Here is a 13,445-nt window from a genome sequence, read left to right on the forward strand (position 1 = left end):
GAGACCCTGTCAAATGTTTGTAAAAATGAAAGTAAACCAGCTGATAAACACATCGCGAGACGAATAATGGTGTCAGAGAAATAATCATTAACGTAATGGTAAACAGTAGCACATACATCAATTGTAAACCCTCAACGTTGGAATGATACCGTTTAGGACCCAGTCCTTCAGACAACTCCATCTACATAATCTGACCACAGCCATGAACAGGTAACTTGACCTTAAGGACATCAGCCGATACGTCGTTAATTAAACTCCACCAGCAAAGAGTGATATAACATGAGAGACAGAGAGATCGAAGATGAAAATAAGCGAGAGCTGTCTATCACTTGAAAAGCAAAAAGAGAACATACTCCGCTTACAAGGACCTGTCTTGGCTCATTTTCATTTTTCTGACGTAAAAAAAAAAATGTTGTTGCTGTTACGTTGTTTCCTTGTACCGCTTCTGTTTCTGGTGTATGTGATGTAATTTGAATGAGTCAGTGACGAATTCAGCAATGATGTTGCTGTACCATTGGTTTGCGTGTCTGTGACTGGCGTCAGACAGGGCAGTAGACACAGGGGTGACTCCGAACTCAACGACAAGGCGGCTGTAAAAGCCTAAGTCTCGCTCAAGATGGTGGTCCGAAGGAGATTCGCATCAGTTCCCCCAATGATGATGATGGTAAGCGGTGGACACCACAACTGTAATCATGGCTTCGCTCTCCATCGGAGCAAGCTTCTGTCGTTTTGCTTCTGTCTTTAATTTGTATGCGGCGAACGCATTACCTTGTGTTAATCATGGCTGTGCTATCCCCCCCCGGAACGAGTTTTGTCATTTTTGTTGTTATCTTTAATTTTTACATGGCGAACGCATTATCTTTGATCATGGCTTCCCTATCCTCGAACGAGCTTTGTATTAAGTTTTTTTTTACAACGATTGTAAAAACAAAATCCGCCGTTGTTTTACGTTTACTTTCTTTCGTGACTAATACGCACAGGTGCTTGTAGACCCAGTTTGACTTGTCAAGGATCACTTATGAAATAACTGTCAACACTTCGTTCATAATGCACAATAATTTTCCAGCTGTCGTGGTAAGGTCAAATCAGTGGCGTGACCTGACATGAAAGTTTGCAGGTTCGAATCCCACTTCGAACACCAACAGCATTTTGTTTTGTCTTACCCCAGGTATAGGTAAAAAGAAGATACCTTCGCACCCAAAATGAGAGACATTTTCAAGCAAAATTTGTTCACTTAACTGAGAGAGAGAGAGAGAGAGAGAGAGAGAGAGAGAGAGAGAGAGAGAGAGAGAGAGAGAGAGAGTATTAAGGAACTTAAAGCATCAGTTTTTTCCTTCGAATTTGATGTATCAGGTTTTTTTTAACATTATGACAGTGAACAATTTAAAATGGTGTAGTTTTCAACATATTAAAAGGAAAAAGTCGGTCGATTCCAGCTATGTTGAACTGTTCAGTTAGTCCGTGATAAATCTCCCTGTTGAAGTAATCTGTCGACTCCAGCTGTGTTGAACTGTTCAGTTAGTCCGTGATAAATCTCTGTTGAAGCAGTCAGATGGATGGAGGACGGACAAAACTAGTGACGTCTCTTGTAAATGTAAAATCTTTTCCCATACAGTTTAAAAAGGATTGCTTTATAGTGTTTGATGAGAAATATCGGTTTTAGTTACGGATTTCACTACGAACACCTGTGCAAGCCGATACCGCTTCATCTACATTTTCAGTCTGTAGTTTAGCTTTTACTATGGTAAACTTAACATCACTGCACGCATGGTACAGCTTAACAAGTCACATTCTTTCTTTTATTATCATCTTAACATCAGTGTATGCATGTGACTGTTTGATAAGTCACGCATTTTACTGTGGGGCACAGAATCGGTATATTCTATTTTCTGTATTTACACTAATTTAATGTCTTTTGTATTTTCATTTGCCTTGACATCACATCCATAATTTCAACAGTTGTAATGAACAGATGATGCGATATAAGATCAGCCAACAGAAATCGCATATAGAAACTTGTTCGAATGAATATCTTTTTGTAATATGCCTTAACCAGCCAAGAAAAGGCTGTCGCTAACACTGTGGGGCACAGGTAACTGTTAAAATCTGGTTAACGTTGTCGAATGCCTTTTCTAATTAGGTACAGTGGTTTTTTTTAATTTTGATTTTAATTTAATTAATTTATTTATTTAAAAATTTTTTTTACATAGATAATGAATTGATAAACAGAACTCGCGTTACTCCCAAATAACGATTTGCCATACATCCTGTTTGGTGGTAGCTAATGAGATTAGAGAACATGTCGAAAACTATCGCAATCCTTGTCGATCCATTTTTATTGCACACCAAGGATAGGTCTCCAGCGTTTATTTGGTCTGTGGGCTTGTTCCTTTTGGAATTAAAATAACTTATTTTTGAGTTTGTGTTAGCTCCACTTTGTCAGCTCCCTCATTCAGTCAGTGGCCATACAATATGAATTCCCATTTGCAAGACAAAATAAAAACCGCTATAAAGCCATTGCAGTACAGTTCCTAAACCCTTGAGTTAAATTTCCTTCAAGTGCATTTTTTCCATGCTCAGTCAACATGCTTAGGTAAAGTTTCGGCCAAATCAGAGATCTCACAGTTTTATGTTATCTGATTATTTGATACCATCAGAGAGAATGGTTAATCCTTCAGTGTAGTTTCATTACCAGTTCTACCATTCGCTTTACAGTGCTTGAAAAAAATATTTAGTAATTGTCTCCCCTTTCATTATTAATCACTAAACATTTAAGCTGTTTTGATTTGACCCTTCGGTCATGGCCATACAAAAAGGACGGGGATGAATGTCATAGAATACACAGTTTGAAGAGGGGGTGTGGGAGGGGGTTGGGAGAGAAAGCAGAGCACGCAGTCACATGTCTGCAGCAGGGTTGCACCTCAGAACATCGCACCATTGTTCTACCCGACCGTTATCATTTTACTGATCCGGCATTCGACCAACGTAGAGTGGTTTACTTCGTTACCCATGATAATATTTCCCCCTTTCTGAAGGAGATCCTGCGTTTCTGGGTCAACCACATAACGTGTATTCTGCTGAGAGACTTCTTGTTCAGGTGATGGTGAAGTCTTCCTTTCTTTTTATATACTTCTGGCTCCGGGCCCAGCAATTTCAAGCTTGTGAGTGGGAGCTGATGTCAGAGGTTCAGAAATGGTTTTTTTTTTTTAATAGCTGCTCACTTCTCTGTGTCCGCATGTGTATTTGTATGCATGTAGCTGCAACATCACGGTTACAAACGCACTGCACGCCTAAAGTGATTAGTTAGTTTTCACTTCCCGGCATGTTATGAATTTTGCTGCCGTTGATAGATCGTGGATATTTTCTTGTGTAAGTCAGGTGGTGTTTGACTATCATTAGAGGTAGATTAACTCTTCATTTTGGTATGTCTTTTTATGTGTTTGTTTTTCTTTCTTTCTGTCTTTTTATTATCTTATTTCATTAACTAGTTCTTTCTTTCGTTTGAATGTTCTTTCTATCAACCCGCCTGTCTGTCTGTCTGTCTGTCTGTCTCTCTCCTTTCCTCCCTCCCTCCCTCTATTCCTCTTTGCCCCTCACTCGTTTCAGTTTCTTCTCCTTCGTGTGTGCAGCAGGTGCGTTGTCCGAGTGTTTTTGTACGTCTGTCGCGCGTCTGTGTATGTGTATGCGTACACGCGTATGCTTGCGTGCGAGGGATCACGCGCTCACGCGCGTCAGTGTGTGATAAAATGGCCCAAACCTGGTTTTGCGGCGTTTGTAAAAACAAAAAGTGCAAAGGCTTAAAGTCTGAGGGATGAGTCATGCATCTTGGCAAGTGCTGAGTAAACGTCATATTGGAAACTGGTGCCTGTGCCCGTATAAGAGTTAGGCTGTGTGCACGGTATAGTGTTCAGTCGCTGTGAAGCGTAATCATCCGTCGTGTGTGTGTGTGTGTGTGTGTGTGTGTGTGTGTGTGTAAAGGCTCACCAAGTCTTCCAACTAGTCACTTAAATACATACACTAAAACATAATGGAGTTTTTCAGTATCTGGCAAATAGTACTGAAACGACTTACGGTCTTCCCCCGAGCATGGGAGAAGCTACTGATATTGGTGTTGTACTGGTATCGAGTCCTCTAGTGGAAATGAAATGCCCACCCTCCCGCAACCACGCCAGAAAAAACGGAGAGCCACCCAACCGCATGCATGATTAGTCCAGGTTCCATTCAGCATCCTCTGTAACTTTGAACACTCTCAGATTAATCGCCAAAACCATTATAGTGATTATACCATTCATCTTTAAAACGATCTGATTTTTTTTTTTTTTAGAACATATAGACTTGAGTTGACGGAAGTATCAAAATAAATCCTCCAAAGTTCACTGCAGAGATACCCGTTTCAAAGTGATGAAAACAGCAGACATCGCTATCAGACGGATTCCCAAATTTGAACTGAATGGGTTTTGATACATGTGTTTGCATAATATTCCATGACACACAGATAGGAGCGCAAGCAGACAGGGAAACCAGTGGTGTGAAACGTACACACTAATGTATATGTATCTAAAATCAGTACTGTATTTGTGTTGGTGTATATGATTTCCGATTCATATGTGTACCAGTTCCGTGTACTATCCTCCTTCGTATTCCCTGTGACCCTGGTACATTTTAGTAGTAAAGACATCAGTCTGTTCAGTTCTATCCCATCCCCATTACGGGACAAAGCAGTGGAGAAGGAGCTGTGGCAGGGAGGGTGGTGGTGGTGGTGGTAACAAAAGGAAGCATCTGTAATAGTTTCAGCGACGCTAATAACGGAATGCAATTTGCGGCGTAACGAACTGACGTACGTCGCCGCGCGCGCCACCACGCGCGAGCTTTTGTGCAGACGCTGCACTAAGTTGTCTTTTTCTCCGTCTTCATCTTCCCCCGACATGTTTCCTTAAGACGCTGGAATGCGTTTGCACGTGCGTGAGTCAGCCCTCAGAATGTCTCTGGTACCAGTTTGCTGTTATTTTTTTTATTTTTTAATTTTTTTTATACTTTATATACTGTTTTATCTACTCAAGTTTACCCCCAACGAGGTTTGGTTTTCAGTTGGTGAGTCGTTGATTTGGAAATCGGAAAGACAGGCGGCATGCCTGGATATGTTCCCTCTCATTGCACTCGGGGCATGTTGGTGGTCTGCCGAAGAGAAGTAACACAGTGCCATTGCACTAGAGTACACGCTGCCTCTAAAAGGAATGTGTTCATATTGTTGGTATTTGTCAGCAGTGTGGAACATAGGTTTTGATTACTGTAATGTAGTTTATTATCCGACTGACACAAACGCAGCACAGCACACAGCACAAAACGAGGGAGTATATGGCGCTTCATAGCACCTCACAACACTGACGTCACACAGCCGGTGGATCTCAACACAACGTAACTGGTACCAAAATGACTGCAGCGATGTAAGGAGCATTACACGACACGACACGACAAGACACTACACTACACTACACTACACTACACCCCCCTACACTGCACCACACCACTCTACACTTTACACTGTACTATACACTGCACTACAATTCACTGCATAGTTGCACAACACTTCACTGCACTGCACTGCACAGTAATACACAGCACTGCACGGTACAGCACTACATTGCCTTACAGTTACTGCATAATACAACACGGTGCAGTGCAGTAAAAGAGAACGATAGCACTGTGCAGCACTGCACTGTATAGTTCAGTTTCTGATCACGGTTACTGCGGCACGATACCGGACATAAGGAGGACAAACTGCTCTGCACTACTAACTTATATATATATATATATATATACTTATTTGCCAGTGACTTAGTCATGTGGCCTACTATTAAAATCATGGGTTCGCAGCAACAACAATACAGACTGAGAAAAAAGTTAAGAGCATTTTTAGTCTATGTATGCACAGATGCAGACTTGTTATTGCTACCCCGTCCCATCACCCCCCATCCACCCCCCCAAAAACCCCAGGAACAAACAAACACACACACCAAAACATGACAGATTTAACATAGACCCACCATGCTCTGCCACCTCCTCTTCCCCCCAGACACTGCCGCGCAATGTCGGTCAGATATACTAAAGCTGTTTCACCTGTTGAAACGTTTTTGCGCAATTCTTCTCAGTTATTAATGATACAAATTGTCTTGTGTTTGTTTACTGCGTGTATGTGTAGTACCCTGAAAGGGGCAAAAGGGCAATTGGGGAGAGAAAAAAAAAAAAGAAAAAAGAAAAAAGGCGTGCGCTGCTTATCTATCTCTTTCGGAACTTGTAGAGATTTATCGCATCGGATCGTATTTGTCCCCTACATCTCCACCGCCCTTAATCCAACCCTGTCTCTGTCTGTCCGTCAGTCTGGCTGTCTCTCCCTCTCTCTTTCACAAACACGGCACAGTGCATTATATCACCATTTCAATAGAAGTGTATCTCAATGAATTCTATCTCCCTATTTCCTCCCGCAACCACACCTCTCTCTCTCTTTCTCTCTGTATATATCTCTGTCTCTCTTTCTCTCTCTCTCCCCCACCCCCCTCTCTCTCTTTCCCTTCTTTCACAAACACTGCACAGTGCATGGTGTTACCCAAGCACTACCTTCTGACTGAGTTGATGCTAGTGATACCCCCCCGCCCCCTCCCAGCCTCTCTCTCTCTCTTCTTTTACAAACACGGCTAAGTGCATATCGCCAACTCAAACGCGGCAGTACCACAGACAGTTGTGGTACCAGTGATGCTGTGTTGTGTTTTGATGATTCACGGAGTTCCAGCGGCTGCTTTCTGGCAGCGACGTGGGTTGGCTATTAATAGAAGGCAGGTGTGCGTGTGTGCGCGCGTGTCTGCATGCGTGCGTGCGTGTCTGCGCGCGTGTGCGTGTGTGCATGCGCGTGTGCGTGTGTGCATGCATGTGTGTGTGTGGTAGCTTTTGTGCTACCCGCAAGGTGTCGGGAATTGGCATGACAAGGAGGGCTGAATAAGAACAAAACAATAACAACAATAGATTGGGAACAACAGTAACGATATGGACAATGGCAGTGATAAAATGATAAGTATGAGAGATGATGATAAAATTCTGATTTAGAATACACCAATAAACAACTGATTTTGCAGTGTGTGAGTACCGTTAACATACGTTGGGTTTGTGCTTTCTTACCTGATACCAAAACACACTGCCTGCTTCGGGTCGATAACCATGCATCATGATTTAATCACACACACTATACCGTGAACCAACATTTCCTTTTTGAGACATGGGTGAGGACAGTTGCCAACGACTTAAAAACGTGACATGATTGCAATAAGTTTGAATCGCACAAATCAGCATAAAATGGAAACAGATCTCCGAAATGAGTTCATACTTGTTAAAAACGAAAGTATAGGAAAGCAGCGGTTTTACAGTGAGCCACAAGCAGTTGCTACTGCCAAAAGCACATTATGTGGCTTTCGCGCAGATCGTCTGAGTTCCGATTCTAGAAACGTGATTCAGCTCAGGCAGTAACGTAAAACCGTGCACAACAGAGACTGTTGCTCGTATTTGTCAAAGAGAGAGAGGGAGAGAGAGAGAGAGAGAGAGGTGAGTTGGCTCACAGAGCACCCACGCTTCTGGCAAACGTCCCGATAAACAAGCACGCGCGCGCGCGCACATACACACACACACACACATCGCCCACACACACAAACACACACACACACGCACACACACACATCGGCCACACACACACACACACACACACACAGAGTTGGTTGCCATGGTGGTGGCATGCACGTTTTCCTTCCTGTTCCTTCCTGACTCGCGCACGCAGGTAACAACGGGTTATGTCTGCCAGTCAGCCATGCAGGATACCTACACCGCCACACACACACACACTCACACAGTCCTTGTCAGTCGTCATAGATCCCCGGTCCAATAACTTCGCCCAGAGCCCACCACTTAATTCCTGATGCCTTCCTCATGTCGGCACGGCCACTGACATGCTGGCACGATCAGAAATGCTGGATAAGCGAGTCACTGGCACCCACAGGGGGAAGGTGCTGGCACGGGCTGCACTGTGCTGTTGGCACGGAGCGCACGTGCAGTCAGAACTGGAACGTCAGCAGCTTGCAGCGACGTAGGGTTTTTGGTGGAAAAGCTTGCAGCTGAGCGAAGGGATAAGCCACCTTCCCCCCCCCCCCCCCCCGAAGGACTAACTGTTAACACATTCTTCCAGTAGAATAAGGAAAGGAAGCGTGTCCGTATCACAGTCTGACTGATGTCTGATACCTCTTTCGGGGTTTCTGCCGGTTCTTAAAATGGTCAAGACACATGCATACGCCGACACCGCAAAAACGCGCACACACACGGAGAGAGAGAGAGGATGGAATTGGGGGATGCGCCGATTATTTACTCATGGATAGGCCGTTGCTCCTCACAAAGGGTTGGGTTTAACAATAATCTGTCTGCAGCCAAGTCAAACTGATGTCATGATAGGGATAGTCATTCGAACATTTTAAAAAAAGAGCAGACTGCAGCTAAGCTTTGGAGAGAGAGAGAGAGAGAGAGAGAGAGAGAGAGAGAGAGAGAGAGAGGATCTTCTGAAGAGCAGACATCTGATACTACATTTGATACTATTCTGGAGTGTTTTTGTGCGTCAGTCATGGAATGTGCGAAAACATCCAGTAGGCCTACAACTGTTATTTCAACTGGATAGCATATGTCTTGTGGTGTGGGGTTGGAGAGAGAGAGGGAGAGAGAGAGAGATGGGGGGGGTGGCGGGTGTGGGTGGAGTGGTGGGGAGAGGACTGGGGTTTACAGACTCAAGGTCCATAAACGGCCTTTCATCTCATCTCATGATTTATTTTAAGAAAATTCTGCATAGCCTACACAAAGGGCACGTAGATTACAAAGATCTACTCCCGTATTAAGTCGTTTGCTTTGCGCACCACCAACTTCGGGTCTCAGCAGATTTTGATAACCCCCTCCCCCTCATTCTGTGTTGCAAACTAAGTGCAGTGTATGCATTTTTTTTCTGTTTTATACCTTACTAGTTTTATACCTTACACAATACATTTTGTTTCATTACATCCTACCTTTAAGGTATATGTTTCTATGCAAGGCCTGTGTTTTTGTTGCTATATTGCATGCAATGTTTGTGTTTCTATTATAAACCAAATGCAAGGTCGGTGTTTATGTTATATACTTCTACAAGTCAAGTGTTTTTATTACATATCACAGGCAAGTTCTGTGTTTCTATTGTCCACAACTGCAAGACCCGTATTTCTGATACAATACAGCATATGCAAGTTCTGTACTTTTATTACACTACAAGCAAGGTCTGTGTTTCTGTTATATAATTGTATTACGTACAATGTCTGTGCTAAAGTTATTCGACGTACAAGGTTTGTCAGTGTTTCTGTTTAACACTACACGCAAGGCTTGTATTATAGTACACGGAAGGTCTGTGTTCCTGCCATATAAAAACGTGCTGTTATCGTAAACGCAAGGTCTGTGTTTTCGTTATATGTTCATACAATGCGCCTGTGTTTATTAATATTATTAGTAGTAGTATGCACGACTGACGTGTAAGGCCTGTGATTTTACTGTAGTACTGTACTACATGTGAAGCTTGTGTTTCTGTTATAATACAGTACATGCAAGGTCTATATTTCTCCTATATATACGACATACAAGGCCTGTGTTCTTCTTATAAATATACGACGTCCACGGTCAGTGTTTATATTGTCCATTACGCGCGAGGCCTGTTTTTCTAATGTTATTGTTGCCCACTTCATTAGAGGTACGTGTTTCTGTTGTTTCTTTTGTCCACTACATGTGAGGTCTCAGTTTCTATTACATTGCAGTACATGCAAGGTGTGTGTGTTTTTGTTCAGAGCCACACGAGAAGCAGCAGGAGCTTCGAAGCCATGCCTTCCCGCGCCGCCCGTTACCTTCTGGCCTCGCCTCTGTCCCGTGCAGACAAAATGGCCTATGGTCAGTATACACCCCCACTGTTGTTAGTCCCCTCTCCCACAGATAAAACTGCAAGACAAACGATACAATACTACATGTACCCACTTCTTATTCATTCAGTCCTTTGTCACATACTATGGCTCTCAAACTAGGAGGCAACGTTGCACTGGCAAATAGTGAATACAATAATACATATACCCACTTTTTATTCAGTCCTTTGTGACTTACTATGGTTTTCAGACTAGGAGGCAACATTGCACTGGCTCATAGTGCTTCAGCTAGTCGGACTTGACCACACCAGCCCCAACTGTCCTGAAGCCCTCTTGGCAGAGAGAGAGTGGGGATGTAACTTGGGCAAGATACTTTCCACTATAATCAAATTCCAGCCCAGATGGTCGGGACAGCAGTTACCTCCTCTGCTGTTCTGATGGTGATTGTCGGACAATACCATCACTTATACATATGTTAAAGCCTTCTGCTCCTTAGTAAGGCGTGTGGCCCAGGCCTGGGTTATATGAGCAAAGATAGCAGTGGTAAGTTTACTATGCTTCACAGGAGTACAAGTTGTGCTTGCTGCGCATTGTGGCATTGGTCGTACACCCATCCACCCACCCATCCACTCATTCATTGACTGATACATCCATCCATCCATCCATTCAAGCCTTCCTACTTTATTTCGTTCATTTCTTTTTAAAATACGATACGTTTCTTTGTTCTTTGACAGACCTTTATGCTTCAGCGTTTAGCCCGGTAACTTTTTTTTTGTGAAATTCATTTCTTCTCCATAGAAATACTAACTAACTAAGCGTTGAGTGGAATCTAAATCGTCAAAAGGCTAGTGCAGTAATCACTATCATGTCTAATTTAATAAGAGTGGCAGTGGTCGAAGTGAACAACTTTATTTGGGAGTATGTGTGATAAGAGTAGTTAGTAAACTTTGTGTCTATCCATTATCGTTTGATATTAGCATATCACCTGATCACACAAATGTAATTTATTAGAAATTTAAAAGAGAAAAAAAGAGCAAAACACGAAAATAATTAGCGCTTTACAACAGAGTCATTTGCACAACAGGCTGCCTGCCTACCTGTGTAGAGCTGACTGAGATGTGCCTTTAGGCAGTCATTCATCTTTTGAGTCATTTTAGTCAAGCTTCAGTCCACGCGCGAAGCAGCATGATCATCAACACACACACACACACACACACACGCACAGGCACACACACGCACACACGCACACACACACACACGCACGCACACACGCACACAAGTACATGGCCTGTGACAGACACACGGGCGGAGGATTACATGACCGACCGTGTGAACAACGCCAGCTACTTTTCGAGCTACGCGCTGGAGGAAGGTTACGACACGGCCAAAAAGTCCAGGAACCGGGACGCCCAACTGCTGAGGGACGCCACTGACGCCATCGTGAGTACTTGGTCCTGGTGTCTGGGTGTTTGTGACCGTGTTGTACGTGCAGCGTTTGTTTGTTTGTTTGACTGTTCGTAGCGTTGGGTTTGGTTTGGTTGTGTTGTGTTGTGTTGTGTTGCATTGTAATGTATTGGGTTGGGCTGGGTTGTAATGTGTTGCATTGAATTTTGTTGTGTTGTATCGTATCGTATTACATTCATGTATTGCTTTGCATTGTATTGAATTGTATTGCATTGTCTTGCATGTATTGTATTGTATTGTATTGTGGGGGGGTGGGGGTGGGGGGGGGGGGGGTAAAAACCTCGGTCCATATATGGGAATCGAGCCCGTGGACAATCGCTTCCTAGTCTGGTTCATTACCACGGCTGCTGTACTGTGTTGTATTGTGCTGTGATGTATTGGACTGTTCTGTGTTGTATAGTACTGTGCAGTGCTGCTATTTGATCTACCGTACACTATCGTTTTTTGTACTGGACTGTATTGTACTATGCTGTTGCTTTGTGTGTGTGTGTGTGTGTGTGTGTGTGTGTGTGTGCGTGCGTGCGTGCGTGCGTGCGTGTGTGTGTGTGTGTGTGTGTGTGTGTGTGTGTGTGTGTGTGTGTGTTGATGATGATGATTATGTTGTTTTGTCTTTCAGGTTTTGTCAGTTCCCTTGCCTGTTCCCATTTCTTACTATGAACTCATGATTTTTTTTTGTTTTTTTTTTTTAATACTTTGCTCAAAATATGGTTATTTCCCGCCGTCTTACATTCACATTCACTGTTTTGATGCCACACATATTTAGGATTCTAAATCACTAAATGCGATAGTTATCTGAGAAACATGTTGTTGTTCTGGACACAGGATCTCGTGCCGTGTAAAATTCGAATTAATTTTAAAGGAAATTGCTCACGTCGCCATGAATTTGAAAGCAGCGTAACTGCCAACATATGGTAGCCCGACTCTCTCAGTATGAGGGACGTTGTGACTTCCTAAGTCATCGAAGAGAGAGAGAGAGAGAGAGAGAGAGAGAGAGGAGATCTTAGAGGCTCAAGTTTAACCAACTATCCACATGACATGTGAGAGATAGGTGGCGCCTTTTTTTTTTTTTTTTTTTTTGATGATACAGTCTCCATTTGAATTGTTTTACATCACTTCACTTGTCCCTTAGTTTAGATGACAGTTGGGGCACCACAGATATCCTGTCAACCATCTTCCTCCATCCTTCTCTGTTTTCTGCTTCCCTAAGGGCCTCGCCCAGCCTCAGACCTGTCCGTTCTGGGATGTTGTCTTCCCATCTCTTTTTCTGTCTTCCTCTCCTTCTCACTCATTGTACAGGATTGTTTTACAGAAATACCAACACTGACCACACACACACACACACACAAGAACAAGATATCAAGATAGGGATCAAATACTGACTGAACCTGAAATGTGATCTTTCTTTGTTTTATTTAGTTTTTTGTTTTCGTTATTTTATTTGTTGTCTGTTTAATTCTCGTTATTGCTACATTTTGTGCCGCCATGTTTACTCTCATAAAATTATCAGCACTGGGCAGCTGGGAAGCGTACAGTATTATATATTTGTCTGTCATGCAACATTTGTGTGCGATGTTATTACCATATCTGTTATCAAACTGTTCAAAGTTTAAAGTCATTTAAGTTCCATCAAAGGTAATTACTAAATTATGTTTTATTAACGTCTTAATTTAGCATTGAATTGATCGTTATCTTTTTCTTGAAAAATGTAACTGCCATTTTGTCAAATTAATGGCATATCGGATTAGAATTAAGAATGCTTGCTGACATTTTTTATTGACAAAACCTGTGATTCTATTTTCTATTGACCAGGTTGAGATGGCAAGATCGTCTGTTGCAGTCTTCTGAGTGATATTTGAATACTTTGTTATGTGTAGGCTATTATAAGTGTGAATACCATTAGATATTGGCTCGTATTTTGGGTATGTGTATGTTTGTGAAAAAGAACCAGCTACACTTGAATCTAGCTGTGTTTGTTGCTTTGTTTAAATGTTCTACTAGTTTATATTTTGCTGTCCTACGTGTTGTTTA

General features: G+C 42.7%; 1 protein-coding gene across 10 annotated transcripts in view; it reads left to right on the plus strand.

Moving 5' to 3' along the window:
- The window catches only part of LOC143286029 (uncharacterized), a 52,340-nt gene that overhangs the window by 10,961 nt on the left and 27,934 nt on the right, over positions 1–13,445 (plus strand). For 8 of the 10 annotated variants that reach the window (XR_013055746.1, XR_013055747.1, XM_076593538.1 and 5 more), the window contains exons 2-4: positions 544–664; positions 9,885–9,984; positions 11,251–11,393. Coding sequence is in view for 8 of the 10 variants with exons in the window: in XM_076593538.1 (XP_076449653.1) it covers positions 617–664; positions 9,885–9,984; positions 11,251–11,393 (291 nt within the window). In the remaining 2 variants the exon portion in view is untranslated. The remainder of the gene's footprint in view (positions 1–543; positions 665–9,884; positions 9,985–11,250; positions 11,394–13,445) is intronic. The other 2 variants (XM_076593539.1, XM_076593541.1) reach the window with 2 other exon arrangements.

Source organism: Babylonia areolata, chromosome 9 (genome assembly GCF_041734735.1).
Source record: "Babylonia areolata isolate BAREFJ2019XMU chromosome 9, ASM4173473v1, whole genome shotgun sequence".
Lineage (NCBI taxonomy): Eukaryota > Metazoa > Mollusca > Gastropoda > Neogastropoda > Buccinidae > Babylonia > Babylonia areolata.